General features: G+C 47.9%; 1 protein-coding gene across 9 annotated transcripts in view; it reads right to left on the bottom strand.

Annotated features, from left to right (window-relative positions):
* Positions 1 to 895: 895 nt before the first annotated feature.
* The window catches only part of PSD3 (pleckstrin and Sec7 domain containing 3), a 492,806-nt gene continuing 475,539 nt past the window's right edge, over positions 896 to 18,162 (bottom strand). For all 9 annotated transcript variants that reach the window (XM_061404651.1, XM_061404650.1, XM_061404652.1 and 6 more), the window contains one exon: positions 896 to 8,730. In XM_061404651.1, coding sequence (XP_061260635.1) covers positions 8,515 to 8,730 — 216 coding nt within the window. In that variant the 3' untranslated portion in view covers positions 896 to 8,514. The remainder of the gene's footprint in view (positions 8,731 to 18,162) is intronic.

Genomic DNA, 18,162 nt, shown 5'->3' with positions numbered 1-18,162 from the left:
TGGGATTGCTGGATCATAAGGCAGTTCTATTTCCAGTTTTTTAAGGAATCTCCACACTGTTCTCCATAGTGGCTGTACTAGGTTGCATTCCCACCAACAGTGTAAGAGGGTTCCCTTTTCTCCACACCCTCTCCAGCATTTATTATTTGTAGACTTTTGGATCGCAGCCATTCTGACTGGTGTGAAATGGTACCTCATAGTGGTTTTGATTTGCATTTCTCTGATAATGAGTGATGTTGAGCATCTTTTCATGTGTTTGTTAGCCATCTGTATGTCTTCTTTGGAGAAATGTCTATTTAGTTCATGCGTTACTTTCATGTGTACGATATGACTCAGTATTCGTACAGGAGGATCCACATTTGGAGGAATTTTGGTGGCAGCCAAGGCCCTCCCCCGCCCCTAGCCACCCGCCCCTGTGAGATTCAGTCCTTCTAGATCTCTAATATTCAGCAGTTAAGTGATTGGGGTGGAATTTTATTTTTCTTGTTTTCCAAGTCAACAGATGTTATGTTGGGCATTGAGTTAGGTTCCCAGGGCCCGCATGCACATCTGAGCCTCTTGCCTGGGAGGGCGGCAGTCACCTCCTGGCCCCTCGGCCTTGATGAGAAGTGCTAGAGTGAGCAGGAGCATGCGCATTCTTGCAATTACTTCAAACAGCTTCATCCTTCCGTCCCCAGAGCCCCTGATGAAGGCTTCTCAGCACACTTTCACAGAGCCCAGCGGGGGTGTGGCAGGGTGAACAGTCTGAGCGTCTCACCCCTCCAGCCAGCTGCCCAGGCCAAAGCTCTGGCTGTGGCGTTGTGGCTGGCTTTTCATGTCACGGGGTGTGTTGTGTTAGTTCTTAGAGTTATGATTCTAGCCGCTTACTAAACAAGCAAATAACATTCCTCCAAAATGACTGAAATCGGTTGGATTTATTTCTTTCTAAAGTTTGTACATTTACATATATCATATACATATTTTAAATCCTTCACTATTTTGCATGATTTCTATTACATAAAAACCATTTAAATGCAATAAATTCTGTTGTTGTAAAACAACAAATTATCTCCAACTTATAAAAACACAGGAACAGTCATATTCATGAACATTTACACAGGAGAGAAATGTACTCCATACATCACAGCTTCTATACACATCAGGTGACTGCATGGTTTAGCTTTACCTCAACAACAGTGAAATAGGGCAATATTTATATACAACTATTTTAATAAAAAATAAAGCAATTGTAAAATGTAAACTTAATTTTCAAAATATTCTTCCAACACTTTAACAATATCCACAGAAATCACTGTTCCCCTCAAAAGGTGACCACCACAACCGCCGCGCTCCTCGGGGAGATGGCGTTTCTCGAGTCTGGTGGGCAACCAGGAACAGGTTTCCTACAGGGGTCAGGACCACGAGCTCGCCCAAGGCTGCCAGTGTGACGGTCTGGCCACTGAAAAGGAGCAGGCTGCCATTTGATCACTACTTTTCACAATGTGCAGGGACCTGTGGCACCAGGACCGCGACGAAGCAGAAGGGACTGGGGAGGAAACCCTGACGGTGAAGGGAGGATCTGAGCCCCGGTAAACGTAACCCGGTTGATAGGCCGGCCAAGTTCAAGGCTCGTTTTATGTGGTAAAGGCTGCACACCACTGCCCTTCCGCCTGTCCTACGGGAAGCGGGGCTGCGGTACCAGCTCTCCGTTTGTGTCAGTTCCGCTCTGGAAACAGCCTCTGAGAACCCCAGGAGAAGAGAACGCCGGAGGACCGTGCCGGGGCCTTTGCCCAGCAGCTCTGACAGGGCCCCGGTGGGACCTCGCCCAAGAGGGCTGCCTCCCCTGAGCCCTCCACGGAAATGAAACCTTATCCGCTTCCAGAAACGCGGGTGCAAAGGAAAAGATATCATCTGTCCCTGGTTACAGGCCAGAGGGCCACCTTGTTTCTCGCCAAGACAAAGGACGTGGTCTTGGTTTCGGTCACGTGTCACCGCGGGGACGCGGGCACCCTCGGCAGGGTCGGCCGGGTGGACAGCTGGGTCCCTGCAGCCCCGGAAGGTGCCCGTGGACCAGCCCTGGGCTCCGAGGAGCCCCACTTTGTGGAGAGTCACCTGCCAGCCTCCGCGGGGTCCGAGCAGGAGTCCAGGCCCCAGTGGGACCTGAACCGAGCTTGTGCCTGGGGCTCCCGGAGGGCACCTCCAGAATTCTCCCTAGTAACCAACATTTCCCAAGAATTGACACTAAGGTGCTTTTTCTTTTATAACACTGTTGGTGAAAGCTGAGCCTCCAGCCTGCAAAGGGAAACCCGTCACAGCCAGGCTCCGCCCAGCTCTGGCCGCGGAGGGCTGTGTTCCTCCCCGTGACCCCCTCACAAAGGAACCTGCAACCGAGAAGCTGCCCCGCCCCCAGGACGCTGGGGAGCGGAGGGCCCCCACCTGCCAGCCAGCCCCTCCCCGCGCAGCGTCTCTCCAGGTCCTGCCTGCCCCGGGGGCCTGCAGGCCGCGGCCACCTTGGTCCATACCCGAAGCAGCGCTCCAGCGCTCTGCGTCTCGAGTTTACGTGACTCGGGGCACTCACTGTGTACACGTGTGCAAGCGTGTGTACACATGCCAGAGGCCCCATGTACCAGAGCCCTCAGGGCAGAGGCCGGCGACTCACACCTTCCCCTTTAACTCTTGTCCCTACAACTCAGAAGTATCCTAAGGGCGTTAGAGTCAATGTGCATACATACTCTCCACGCAGGAGATATTATTATCCAGGCCAAAGGGTTACTTGACTTTACATTAAAAGTCCCAACGGTCCAAATGACTAAGACCCCACATTAAAATTTTAAAGTTTGTTACTCCTTTTTGTATGTGGTTTCTGAATTAAAGGGATGCTTCTGCAAATCACTGTGGTTCTCAGGAGGAAACACGCTAGTGGAAAAGAGACCCCGCAGGGAAGCAGGGCCAGTGCCCTGCATGTCAAGGACAGATGAGGAAATGGGATACAACTGCAACAATAGTTTGAGACTACAGGTAATTAAGAAAACGACTCAAGTGCAACCACCACCACCGCAGTCAGGGGCCGAGGCTGAGCCCTTTAGCCCACGGCTCCCACGCTCTGAATCGGACCCGCGGGACGACAGACAGGCAGGCGTGTGTAGACAGACGCACTGCACTCAACCACTCACTCACACACACTCGGTTTTGCTTTAAATTACACCAACATGCTGGTTAATAAAGTCTTACTCTCTAGTGGTCTATTTATATACCGTTAAGATAAGCAGTAAGCTCAGACAACTAAGGCCAGCGGCTCTTCTTTGGGGAGAGGCAGGAAAAGAGACCTAAGTATAAAAATATTAAAGTTTTCACCTGGTCCACAGTCTGTCCTGACATTCTTTTACCTGTGACTTGACGCTTAGCTGGTGCAGCCATAGACCCGGAGGGCAGTCCTGGGTCTCGGGGAGCCTGACCTACTGCAGGGGTTGGTGATGTTCTTCAAGGTGAAGAGGGTGAGGACGCAGGGCTGGGAGGGTGGTGTGAGCTGCTGTAAAATAGTCACAGGTACGTAAATGATATGCCGGGCACTTAGCTGATTCTTCTGAAAGCTCTATTTTTCTGGACTAATTACAACAATAAAGAACGTGTGCTCTAGAGCATCACATTTTGTAATAAGCCCCAAATTGTCAGTTTGACTTTAAGTGCTCTTAATACTGAAGTTGCTAAGACTGCACAGGTTGCCTGTGGTTTTTTTTTTTTTTTTTTTTCTTTCTTTCTGTATATTTCAAACTATAATGAGCTACCCCCACCCCAGCATTGTACACAGTACACCGAAATAGTTTAACAAAGTTAGTTCAGAGTCCTTTTTGCTCTGGTGAGTCAAAGCTCAAAGATGAAGTTTCCTAGCATAAAATCTTATTATTAAAAAAAATTAATCAAAATATCATTTGAATTTAAGTTTAATAAAACAGTACCACTATATAGACTCTCAAAAAACTGCATTATATTCAATCCTATGAGGTTTTACTTGCTTGTCATACCACACTGGTTAAGGACAAAAATAAATCTGATGTACGCACACTGTATACTGACGTACAGTCTACACGCTGACACATAGAGGTGCACACAACTACAAATACCCACGATTACAACACCGGCAGGAGACAGGAAGCATACTCGTTGATGTCTGACATACTATTAATATAAACATTCTCCAAAAGCCTGCGACATCACAGATGCGCAGGTAAATCACAGAGGGTGAGCCAAAGAGACCTGGGAAGCCTACCGTATATACAACTACTTGACCTGCGGTGTGGAATGACCAGGCCATTGCAGTCAAGCCCACAGCCTGCCCTGAAGGGCGTCTTTCCTGACTCTCTCTGAGGATGCCCTCCCTAGGCACTGACCGCTCGCGGTCCCAGGCAGAGGCGGCCCACTTGGGCTGTGGGTGCTCTGGGCACAGGAGGAAAACAGCAATGGCTCTGGACCTCAGTCCTTGGAGAGTGAGACACGGGTGAGAGAGCAGAGGCGGGCAGAGCCCCCTCACGGCCGGGGGGTTATTCCACAGTGTGAGCCGCTCATCTCGGAGGTCCTCCGGGGGTGACTGCTGGGGTGGACTGCTGGCCCAGGAGACAGCCAGCCAGAGAGCCTTGGAACCGGGAAGGCGCGAAGGCCCAGCTCCTTACAACGTGGACTGATCTTCTGTCAAAGGAACTCAGGCGCTCCATGAAGAAAACCGGGTGCTGGTTGAGGCCCGGCCACCCTCGTCATCAGCTAGGCTCGACGCGGAGCCAGTCCTCGCTGACCCTCTGGTTCCTACTTAACAGCACTAATGCATCAACTGCAAAGACTCTGTCGGTTGAAAAGCGAGCGGAGTGGGGCTGACCGCTGCTGCAGCTGAGGAAGCGGGCTCCCCCGACCGCTGAGCCCCAGCTGGGCCCCCAAGAAGCTCCACTGTGGAGCTCCGGACCCTCAAGACTGGGAAACGCCCTGTGAACTCAGGCTTAAAAAAGCTTGATGGGTGACTACAAGGCAAAACACAAAAAGAATCCAATTCCAGTGACCTAGTAACTAAACCCAAGGAAGGGTTCTAAGTAAGACCATGGAGAAACTTCTCAAAGGTCAACTTTTCCCCAGCTGTCTACGGTTAGGGGTGAAGGCAGAGAAGAGGTGCAGTGCGCAGCCAAAGCCAGTCCCGCCTGATGTGAGAGCATCTCCCTCATCTCTGTGGCTAGAGCGGGCAGGCCAGGGCCAGCAGGAGGCACCTTCTCTGCTGGGCAGGTGCCCCCTCTCCAGGCTCAGGGGGTCCTGCTTTGGCCGCAGGGTGAAACACACCCTCCGGAGGCCGATCCTCGGTTGGCCTTGGGGAGCTGGGTGGATTTTCTCTCCCAGAATCAACTCCTTCACCTCCCTGCTAACGAGGAAGCACGCCTCGTGTTCGCAACGAGGGTTGCAGCTGGAGAAGCAGAGGACCCTTCACGGTCACCCCTCCTCTTTAGCTGAGATAAACAGAACAGGCCCACAGGGCTGCAGTCCCCAGACACCTCTCCACACGCTGGTTTTACTGAGCTTAATCAGACGCACAGAGGTGTTGCTTGGTCTAATCAGGCATTACTAAGAGTCAGCAGATGATGGTTTTTAAGAAAAGCATACTTCAAATGATGTCTACGGCTGGCAGTAAAATAAGGACCCTGCACCCTAATAACTAAGTCTTGATTGCTAAAGAGAATCCCTGGTCCTTCCCTGGAAACGCCAACACATAAGGTGGGGGTATACCTTGAGACAGCTGCTTCTAAAATAGGCAATTCTACCCCACGACTGTCACCAAGGTACTCTGGTGACTCTCAAGGTTTTCTAGACTAAAAGCTGATATGAGGTGTATTTCTGTAAAGAGGACCTATTAGATGGAGGCTGACCTCAAGGCTCTGGTGCTGAGGGACAGGTAAGGGGATGGGTGAAGGCTGGGGGCAGGACCTTCAGGAGGAAGCCAGGCCCCCTGTACCGTGAATGGGGAGCCAGGAAGGGGAAGGTCTTCAGCGTCCCCTGACCAGACACCCTAGGAAAGCAGTGGTCACAGAGGAGTCACGGCTGGCTAGGGGCAAGCCTCGGAGAGTCCAGTCTCAGGAGAGGCCCTGCCTCCCACAGGACAAGCTCTTGGCCTGCGAGGGGCACTGTGTCAGACAGTCCAGAGGCCTAGGGGTGGGTGGGGGGTGGCTCTTAGCTCTTGACCTAGCGACAGCAGTCTGGGATCCTGGCCCACAACATGACCTCTGAGGCTGTTTCCCGGGACCAACTGTGGGAACACGGCATACACAGCAGCTTGCAAAGCGCCCGCTCAGCTCTCTCTCCATCGGCACGTCCAGGAGCTCTGGAGACGCATCAGCAAGTCATGCAGCAAATGCCGATGCTGACCAGGATTTCAGAGCCGCGACGCTGCCTAAATGCCGCAGCAAGTACCATTCCACGTCCGGTACAGACGCTAAGGGACACACACAGAGACACTCGACACACACAGACACACACAGACACACACAGACTGGGAGCACACACATTCAAGCCAGTCAAGGATGTTTCTTTTTCTTTAGTTATTGAAGAGATGACGTGGTCTCGGCACCTCTCTCCCCTCTGCTTAGGATAAAGATCTAGGCAGAAAACACACATGCTGATGATTCCAATTCTAGGAAGAAAGACTAGTTCCTTGTAGAAACCGTGGATTCAGTCGGAAGCACTACAGAGAAAGAACCAGGTACACGGGACATGTCGGTAACCACCCTGGTGGTTTCTAGGTTTCGTGAAACAAATTCAGTTACTGCCTTTACCTAAACAAGACAAGAGGGTTAGAGGGAGCTTTTCAAAGACGTGGCAAAAATGCCACAAAGCAAGCAGCTATAACCTTAGAGAAGGGCTTCTCTCCTGGGCACCAGCAAACATGGGCATTTCTGCAGCCGACGGAAGTGCTGATAAATAGTCCTGTGTAAACGCTGGTGCATCAGGACAAGATACCACTAGAAACTGCAGGGTTCAAAAGTGGGTTTTCTCTGACTCCCTGGAACTGTGCTATCCACGCAGAGTCCCTGCATCTTTGGTCATAGTACCTTAACTAGTAAACTGAGCACAACCAGAGCAAATGTCTGTGGGAGAGAGAAGAATATTCAGAGTGATTCTATTAGTTCCAAAGTTGCGGAGATTCTAGGGTTAAGGGTCGCCAAGTTTTCAAGTTTCAAAACCAGAAACTTCTAACTCAGAGTGGGCACACTTTTCATCTCTCTCTCCTCCTCAATAACATACTGTTCTGTTTATTGCCCTGATTTTCAAAGGGACTGTCCCTCGAACAAACTTATGACTGTTCTGAGCAGAGGCGAAGAAACGATTTAGAATCAAGGATTTACTCTGGGGACAGTTCAGAACAGAGGATGAAGCGGTGGTCACAGGGGTGGAGGCAAGACCAGACCAGGGGATGCTGCGCTGCCACCAGGAGGCAGGGTCCTCAGCTCTGCAACCATAATTCCTTCAGGTTTCATTCCTTTCAGATTTAACTATGAAGAAGCAACATCCTATTGCCAAGGAACTCTAGGGAAAAGCTACGTCTTCCTTTCTTATTTTGCTTTGATTAAGGAGAGAAGGGCTCCATTTTGATATTTTTAGGAAGACCCCCAATTCTTACAACCAGGAGATAATGCCGTGCTCATGTATATAAAAGAATCTAATTCCTGGCTGGCAGGCTGTCCATCGCAGATGGCTCTGGATCCCTCGTCTGGACGCTGCGGGGGTGAGGTAACAATTTCCTGCGGACCAAACACACGCCAGCTGCTGTAGCCCCGAGAGTCCGTTATCGCCACTGAGATGCTGTGTTTGGAAAATACAATGGACTGCGGCCGTCTTGCCTCAGCCTCTGAGACTCCACTTCCCTCCTCCTTGCTGGGCTGAAATGGAATCCACACTTCCAGCGAGCTAGTGCGCTTCCTGCATTCCCAGTCCTGAGGTCCTCACCCCCCGCCCCCTTCGGGCCGGGACTCAACACCAAGTGCTCAGAGGCCCAGGGTCACAGGGCAACAGCGCCTCCCTCCACGGGAATTCTTAAGCGAACTTCTGAGCGCGATTCCGCCTCTGTGACTGGGCACGGTTTCACAAGAAAAGGCTCCTACCAACTCTGGCTAGAATTTTCTAAACTACAAAGGTTTGTCCAGTTAAGTGTTTCACAATGGATTCAATGTTTAAAAAAAAAAAAAAGTGTAACAGCTGATTTGTACACAAAACAAGTGAGCAGAGTGCAAACGAGAGAAACCGGAGAAGTGACCCACAATCCATTCTGAATCGTGTCCCCCCCTCACAAAAGGTGCATTAGTCATCAGGTAGCAAGTCATCAAAGCAAAGAAATCAAGAGCAAAGAGATGACCTGTACAGAAACTAACAAAAATATACAGTGGGAAAGGTTACCAATGCACCATTTAGTCACAGACATTTTTTTTTAAATATATTCATGGATTTACCAGAAAGATCTTGAAAACCTCTTGTTTTGCTCCACGACCAGCACTTCCTGGCCACAGATGGATCCTAAGTAACTTTCTGCTTAATGCTCGGCGTTTCAGGCCGGTGGTCTTTCCGCTCCGACACGTTGCGCTTGACCTTGGCAGTGACCGGAGACGTGTCTGGGTTCAGCGAGGGGCTGGAGTGTGACTTCTTCAGGCCCGCGGGGCCCCCTCTGCCGCCGCTCAGGAGCTCCAGGCCCCCCTCTTTCAGGAGGCGGACATACATCTCGTAGCGGGTTTTCTGAGGGGAGTCAGAGAAGAGGGGTCAGGGACACTGTCACAGCGCAAGGCACAAGCCAGCCCACGGCCCAGGAAAGGGCTGGGTCTCGGGAGACTGACTGAGGGGTTCACTGATTTGAGGAGAGACTATGGGTTTTCCTTTGTTCTGCATTTTTGCAGGAATGGTGTGCAGATGGAGGAAGCATGCTTCCTGAATGCTCAGCACCAGACAATGTAGCCTCTGGTTTTGGGGACCAGAAGGTGCTCAGGCCTGCAGCCACTGGGGCCACCTCGTGGGCCATGGCCGAGGCCTCCCCTGAACCTGGCGGGGGCGCCCGGTTCTCCACTTCCAGCTTGAGGAAGCAGTTGGTGATGGACTTACACTCACACTTCCTGGAACTTAAGCTCCTGACCCGACAGGACCACTCACACTTCCTGGAAGCCGGCCCTGGTTTCCCGTGACCGCGTTTCTGCTAGGATTACCAACACTCACACTTCCTGGAAGCCGGCCCTGGCTACCCGTGACCGCGTCTCTGTGAGGATTACCAGCTTCTCAGAGTTGCCTTCTTGTGAAATCTCAAACTATTTCCTGATGATTTTCTTCATTCTGCACATTTATGTGTTTTTCATCAACTGTTCGTTGAGTGTCTACTATGTTTTAAACGACTCCTTGATTTTCCTGTCTTGAGCATCTTGTTCTAAGAATAATTGAGAAGAACACTGTAGAGACTGTTTTTCCCTAACCCTAATTGATGCTCCTGCTTTTTTTTTTTTTTAAGTTTGTATCCAATCACTATATAGAGCTATTTTATATATATGTTGCAAATTATAGAAGGGTCTCAGATTCTCAGTTTGATAGACTGTAAAATAAGTCTCCCATCACAGTGATTCAACACAGGAAGGATTTGTAGAGGCCTAAAGTATTTTCTTTCTAAACAAAAGAACACATCGGTTATAAATTGTCTCAACAAAGGCAGGCAAAGTCTGTTACAACAATAAATCTTTTAGAGATTTGTCAGGTTAGATTGAGATTTTGTATATCTCAGTTTTAAGTTAATAATTATGAAGCTGAAGCTACTAGAAGCTACTTTTTCAAGTTGTTTTGTTCAAAAGTAGGGAAAAGCCACTAGCCCTTAGGTCTGCTCTGGGTTTGGTCAGCGTCCATGTTGGGGTGCCAAGCTTTGGTTGGTGAAGATGACATTTATAAGGTACCCACACGCTAACTGCAGGTTATTAATACAAGAATCACACACAACTGGTACATTATCATCCCTGTCTTACAGGAAAGGAAAGAGAGGCAGCGATAAGTCCAGGAGTCACAGAAGTGATGTCAGGATCTGGACTCAGGAACCTGACTTTAGAACCCACACTCTGAAGCTCTATGTCCTCCCTGGATGTGAAAACACACGCATGAGTGTGTACTTTAGGATGACAACTCTGCCACACGCTGAAGCTTTGGCCAATCAAAAGCCACTTTCAACCCCCCTCCTCTCTTACGTCCCTCCCACTACAAAGGTTGATAAAACCAAACACTGACTTTCCCAGACTCTTTTGCAGCTAAGATGGGCTGCGTGACGCTTTGGCCACTGAGGGGTAAGGAGAACGCGCCTGGGGAAGCAACTTGCTTTCTGATAAAGAGGGGCTTAGGAGAATCACTGGTGTCAGCCCTTCCCTCGTATTCCTAAAGCTGCAACCCACGACACGGGCAGCAGGCATGAAGCAGAGGGGCGGTACGCAAGGCCTGAGGGGGAGGCAAAGACAGAGAGAGCCCAGGCTCTGGAGCACAGAGTGGCTGGACCCAGTGCTCATTGTCCCTGCTACCTCTGACTGTCTCATTAAGCGTGAATCGTACATTCCACTCTTCATCAGGTAGTGGTATTTTCCCCACATTTTTTCCTTCCAGTTCCTCAGAGATATGATCGGCACGCAGCACTGTGTAAGTCTCAGGTGTACAGCATAATGATACGATGTCCATGCATCATGAAAGAGTGATCACAGCAAGTTAGTGAAACCCCTTGTGTAACACAGATATGAAACTAAAGGAACAGAAGAAAAAGGATTTTCTCTGAGATGAGAACTCTTAAGGATTTATCCTAACAACTTTAATATACAGCATGGAGCAGTGCTATCTCACTTATCACGTGTTCCATCACATCCTAGCACTTACTAACTTTGTAACTGGGAGTCTGTACCTTTTGACAGCCTTCATCCAATTTCCCCTCCCCTAATGGATCTCCAGAAAGCTGATCTCTTCTGTTATGAGTTTGTTTATTCATTTGTTTGTTTTCTATGTAGAAATTACCTACAACACGGTAAGCTCCAGTTATACAAACACAGTGATTCAACATTTCTGTACATTTCAAAATGATCACCATGATAAATCTAGTTACCATCTGTTACCGTGTAAAGATGTCACATAATTATTGATTCATTTATTTTGCAACTAGAAGTCTGTGTCTCTCGACTGCCTCACCTGTTTCCCTCCTTACCCCAGCCCTCTCTCCTCCGGCAGCAGCCACCTGTTAGCTCTCTGTACCTCTCTCCTCCGGCAGGCACCTGTTAGCTCTCTGTGTCTACGGCTCTGTTTCTGTTGTTCTGTCTGTTCATTGGTTTTGTTTTTTTTAGATTCCACTTATAAGTGAAATCATGTAGTATGTGTCTTTCTGACTTATTGCACTAAGCATATCACCCTTTCGGTCCATTCACATTGTCAGAAATGGTAGGATGTCTCTCTTTTTATTACTGAGTGGTCTTCCATTGTTCATGGACCACATCTTCTTTGTCCATTCATCTGGTGGTGGACTGATGTTGCCTCCATATCTTGGCAGTTGTAAATGATCCTGCCATGAACACTGGATCGCACTATCTTTTTGAGTTCGTGTGTTCATTTTCTTCACATATACACCCAGACGTGGGAGTTGGGTGACGTGGTAGTTCTATTTCTAGTTTTTTGAGGACGGCCCTATGTTTTCCACAGTGGCTGCCCTCATTGTTTTTAATTGAGGTATAGTTGATTCACAACCTTGTGTTAGTTTAAGGTCTATAGCAAAGTGATTCCATTTCATAAATATTTTATATAAACCTTTATATGAGTGAAGGTTGCTCAGTCGTGTTTGACTCTTTGCGGCCCCATAGACTGTACAGTCCATGGAATTCTCCAGGCCAGAATACTGGAGTGGGCAGCCTTTCCCTTCTCCAGGGGATCTTCCCAACCCAGGGATGGAACCCAGGTCTCCTGCATTGCTGGTGGATTCTTTACCAGCTGAGCCACAAGGGAAGCCCAAGAATACTGGAGTGGGTAGCCTATTCCTTCTCCAGTGGATCTTTCCAACCCAGGAATCAAACTGGGTCTCCTGAATTGCAGGCAGATTTTTTACCAACTGAACTATGATTATATAAATTTTACCAAAATATCTATCTAAATATCTTTATATATTCACCTAAATATATTTATATAAATATCTTTATATATATTTATAAAAATATCTTTTTCTTTATAGGTAATTACAAGATATTGAATACAGTTGCCTGTGCTATGCAATAGCTCCTTACTATTTGTCTATTTTATATACAGCAGTCTGTGCCTATTAGAGCCAAACTCCTACTTTATCCCTCCCCTCTGGCTGCACCAGCGTATAATCCCACTAACAGCGTAGGAGGGTTCCCTTTGCTCCACATCCTCGCCAACGCTTGTTATCTGTGTTCTTTTGATGACGGCCCTTCTGACGGGTATGAGGTGTATCTCACTGTGGTTTCGGTTTGCATCTTCCTGATGATTAGTGATGCCAAGCACCTTTTCAAGCGCATCAGATCAGATCAGTCGCTCAGTCGTGTCCGACTCTTTGCGACCCCGTGAATCGCAGCACGCCAGGCCTCCCTGTCCATCACCAAGGCACTGCTAATTGTTGATGAAAGCATCACTAATTGATACATATTCCAGTTTTAGTAAAGAAGTAACAAAGGAACAAAATACTACTCTTTTCTCAGAAAGCTACATAAGGGTTTAATAAGGGCATTTGCTAATAAAAATACATCATCAGTATTACATAGTAGTCTATCATCAATGAAATCTAAATCTATTCATTCCAGGAATTTAGAGAGTTAATCTGTCTCTATAAACTGCTTTGGTGGCAAGATTAAAATGCAAGAAAGAACTACTCCCGATATGAACAAGGTTTAATAAAATGATCTGAAGACAGTTTAAAAATAGATTCAGAAAATCAATGTAAGGCATACTATTTCACAAAGCTAGGGCAATTATACAATCAAAGGGGTATGAAGGACAATTTTCTGAGATGACTTGAAAGGGGACAAAAGGAGAAAAGGTGACTAGGCTATTTTCTACTAGTTTTTGAAGACACTGACACTATTGGGAAAATTCACCTAAAAATACATGAAGAAAAGACATTTCATCCACTGATTTTACAGCTCCAGCTGCAAAGCTCTTGCCCCAGTAAACTGGACTTCCCTGATGCCTTAGACGGTAAGGAATCTGCCTGCAAGGCAAGAGATCCAGGTTTGATCCCTGGGTCAGGAAGATCCTCTGGGAAGGGAATGGCTACCCACTCCAGTATTCTTGCCTGGAGAAAACCATAGATATAGGAGTCTGATGGACTACAGTCCACGGGGTTGCAAAGAGTCAGGCACAACTGAGCTACTGATACTTTCCTTTCCTTCCAGTAAATTACATAAGCAGGTCAATCAACAAACCAAAGGCAGAGCACAGAGGAGGAGCATTGAGAAAAGACAAAGCAGAGGGAAGGGTGAGAGGGGACCAGGAGCCAGGACTGCTCGGATGTTGAGAGAAATAAGGGAAAAACAACGTGGGTTTGTTTAGGCACCTCCAGTGGCTGTGTGCTGTTTCTGAGGTAAACGGGCTCACAGGAGACAGGCTGCTAAACCCTGTAACACGGCTTTGCTTTCTACCAATGTCTGTGGCCAAGTCAAATGCTCTTCAATATATTTTAGGAAAACTTACCTTTAATCTCAGGACTCTTCAGGACTACTCAAAGGACTGTAATTCACATTCTTTCGGGATTACAGACTCACTGAATTTGTGAACCTCTATTCAGAGGCTTTGGGGCCATGGAGAGATTGCCTCTGAGCCAAGACAGGGAGCTGAACGCAGCCCAGGAGTGGAGGGGCAGGGCCGCCCTCGAAGTCCTGCTCCACGCCCGCTCCGGGCTTCTCCCTCTGGGTGGGACATGTGGACTTCTTCCTGACAATGCAGCCACGTGGCATCTTTGGGAGGGTTTATGTCCATTCTTCCTTTCAGAGAAGACATGACTCCTTTTCCTAAGACCAATCCTGACATTTGTTTTCAGGGTGGAGCTGCTGTGTAGGGAAGTGTGTTGGTCAATCACACTTCAACCTGCTGCACCAGCTTAGAGACTGAAAACCTGAGGGGTCATGTTCCAGGGGTCAGTCTCGGCCAAAGAAGCTGCTAGAGGATGGAGCAGCCTCTTCTTTCAGCCAAGGGGTCTGCGCTTCTCACTGGGGGCATCAAGTTCTTGCCTAGCCCCAGGACAGGAATTGTGGTGCAACCCAGATGGTTAGACCCAACTCTCACTAACCCAACTCTCACCCATCTGTCAGTCAACCTTGCAGCCCTGTGCCAAGACCTGGCCTATGACACACAAGGGGAGCGGACCAGGGTGCTTCTGTGGAAGCAGATTTTGGGGCTCTGATAAAGGTTAGAGATGACATGTTTGGAGCTACAGCAGGCACTTTGAAACCACGAAATGATAAGCATGAAAACAAAAAGTCAGTGTGCTAAGGAGAGCAAATCAGGGGTTTAGAAAGGTCATACATCTTTGCCGGCAACTCTCAAGCAGCCAGCGGCCATCCACTTCCAGTTTTCTTAAGTGAGATACAGAATGTTTATACTGTTTAAATAATTGGTCAAGTTTTCTATTATTTGCAGATAAATAAAATGGTCAACACTCAGCTTGGACTCACTTGTAGAAACAACATCCCATTTGACTGACAAGGGCTTAATTTCCAAAATAGACAAATAGTTCATATAACTCAATAATAATAATAATAATAAAACAACCCAATCAAAAAATAGGCGAAGACCTAAACAGACATTTCACATGGATGGCCAACAAGCATATGAAAAGATGCTAATTATTAGAGAAACACAAATCAAAACTACAATGAGGTATCACCTCACACCGGTAAGCCTGGCCACCATCAAAAAGTCTACAAATAATAAATGCTGGAAAGCAGGTGGAGGAAAAGGAACCCTCCTACACTGTTGGTGAGAATGTAAATTGGTACAGCCACTGTGAAGAACAGTATGGAGGTTCCTTAAAAAGTTAAAAATTAAGTTACTCTGTGGTCCAGTAATCCTACTCCTGGGCATGTATCCAGGCAAAACTTGAATTCAAAAAGATGCATGCACCCCAGTGTAGCACTATTTACAAGAGCTAAGGCATGGAACAACTTAAGTGTGATCAATAGATAAATGGATAAAAAAGATACGGGGTACACACACACACTGTAATATTACTCAGCCAAACAAAAGAATGAAATAATGCTATTATATGATATCAGATATATATATGGTTTCTAAAATATGAGACAAATGAACTTAGTTATAAGACAGAAGCAGACTCACAGATATAGAAAACAAATTTATAGTTACCAAAGGGGGAAGATATATTAGGATGCTGGGATTAGCAGATACTATATATAAAATAAACAACAAGGACCTACTGTATAGCACAGGGAACTGTATTCAAAACCCTATGATAAACCATGATGGAAAAGTATATGAAATAGAATGTACATATATTTATAACTGAGTCACTTTGCCGTATACCAGAAATGGGTACACTGCACATCAACTGTACTTCAATAAAAAGCAATACCCCAACTAAGCTGTGTATACACTGCCTGTCATAATTTTACTTAGGAAAAGATATACTTAATTAATAGGCTTTGGTATAATGTAGTTTTGTTGGGTTTTCTCTGAATATTCCACAAATTATGGATGGATGTTAGTCCACTCTAAACCACACTGTGGTCACATAATAAGTACTGAATCATTGACTGTTCTATTATCTCCATGAATTGTTTTACGCCCCATGGCTCACTCTCCATGGTGCTGAAGTACAGGTCTCTCGGTCTCCCCCAGGCCATGGAGGGTAACGATCCTGTAAGAGTTACTTAGCCAGCACTTATCCCAGAGCAGTTTCCGGGTCTGGGTAATGGTTAGTACGCTAGTGATGACTAGGAGAGCAGCGTAGAGATGGGTCTACAATCCTGAGGAAGGAAACTTGACAATAAAAACTCTGCTCCTTGACTCCTCTTTCTCCAATAGCTCTCCCGTCCCTCTGTCTTCAGGATAAATTCAGAATCGCACCATGTCTCTGCTTCCACCACTTCCAGTCTGGACCGAGCACCATCATCTTGTGCCTGGGTTACTGTGACAGCTGTCTCTCTGTCCCCTGCCCCTCTCTGACCCCCCAAGCAAACTCTTCTCAAAAGACAGTCATGGGCTAAACTGTAGGCTAGAATGTGTCATCTCTGCTCAAAATTCTCCAATGGCTTCTCATCCTTAAAAATGTTTCCCACCCCCAAACTCTTACACTGGCCTAGGAGACCTCCACCAGTGCCGCCCCCCGCCCCCTCCATCCGTCTGGGGTCTTTGCCCTCCCCAGGAACGCTGTGCACAGGTCACTCGCCTCCTGACTGTCCCTGAACACAGCAGACACGCTGCTGCTCCAGACCTATGGTACCTTCTCTCTGCCCGGGAAGCATGGCCCCCAGGAGCCCACAGGGCATATTCTCTGGCCTCTTCACCCGCTTCCACCTTCACTCAAGCGTCTCCTTTACGTGGGGGCCTTCCCTGGCCACCCGGACCGAAAACTGCCACAGCTGCTCTGATAGCCGGTCACCGAATTATTCTTCTCCTTGGCGTTCTCACCATGAGCCTCAGAGTTTGCTTACAGAACGACCTTGTTTATCTCTCCCCTGCCAATCCTAGAAGGCAATCACACGAGGGCAAGTACTTGGCTTTTGTCTGTTAATACATCCGCAGCACAGAGAGCACGGAAGATACACAGAGTAAACAACACTTCTCATATCTAATGAAAACATTCTGAACTCTCAGTGTGGCAAATTCTAGAAAAATAAAACCACGGATATAGATGGAGACACCTGATGCACCCTGCGTTGGCTGCCTCTGGGGACACTCTCTGACCTCCAGTGGTCCACATTCCCGTATTTTCTGTCAATATGCTATGGTCGGGCCCTGAGGGACACCACTCAGCAGAGACTCGTCTATGCCCTTCATCCACGCGTGTCAACCACGGCTGTCAAGACGCCACCCACGCAAACCCTGCAGAGTGAGCTGAGGCTGCCTACTTAAGACTGGGGCTCTCTCTCTACAGAGAAAGAAAAGCAGCTTATACCACACCACTGGTGGCTCAGCAGTAACGAATCTGCCTGCCAATGCAGGAGACGTAGGTTCAAGGAAGGATCCTGGAGTAGGATCTTCCTAGTCCAGGAAAATCCCAGCTGCTGAGAGACAACTAAGCCCATGTGCCTGCCACAACTGCTGAGCCTGTGCTCCAGAGCCCGGGAGCCGTGATTACTGCACTCACGTGCCACAACTACGGAAGCCTGTGTGTCCAAGAGCCTGGGCTCCATAATGAGAAGCCACCGCGATGAGAAGCCTGCGCTCTGCAACCAGAGAGGAGCCCCCACTCGCTGCAACTAGGGAAAACCCTGTGCAGCAATTAAGACCCAGCACAGCCAAATTTTTTTAAAAAAGCATTGTCCTTGGCAAAAAAAAAAAAAAAGTCAAAACAGAAACTGGACCAGTGTATGTACATCGTGGTGGTTCTTCATCTGGTAGTCACTAGCTCTCATTCTGATGTGAAGGGCAGCCTCTAAATTTACCTTCTAACAAAAGCACTCATTAAAAAGATAAGCGTCTGTCAATGGTCATTTCTATGTGAATTCCTTTGCCTGGTGACTCTTGCATGTGACTTACAGGATCACATTCAGCCTTGGGTAAATCCTTCAATGCTCACCCAAGACTCTGAGCTCTGTGGGTCAGAGCAGCAGTCTCATCTATATTATTATGGGAAGTAATCTGCTTCTCAGTTGTATCCGACTCTTGGAGACTCCATGGACGATACAGTCCATGGAATTCTCCAGGCCAGAATACTGCAGTGGGTAGCCTTTCCCCCTTCTCCAGGGGATCTTCCCAACCCAGGGATCAAACCCAGGTCTCCCGCATTGCAGGTGGATTCTTTACCAGCTGAGCTAACAGGAAAGCCCAAGAATACTGGAGTGGGTAGCCCAGTCCTTCTCCAGGGGATCTTCCTGATCCAGGAATTGAACCAGGGTCTCCTGCATTGTAGGCTCATTCTTTACCAGCTTGGCTACAAGGAAGCCCTGGGTTCAATCCCTGGGTTGGGAAGATCCCCAGGAGAAGGGA

The sequence above is a fragment of the Bos javanicus genome, chromosome 27 (genome assembly GCF_032452875.1).
Source record: "Bos javanicus breed banteng chromosome 27, ARS-OSU_banteng_1.0, whole genome shotgun sequence".
In the NCBI taxonomy this organism is placed as follows: Eukaryota; Metazoa; Chordata; class Mammalia; order Artiodactyla; family Bovidae; genus Bos; species Bos javanicus.
Note: the sequence above shows the minus strand (reverse complement) of the source record. Positions and strands in the feature narration are given on the sequence as shown.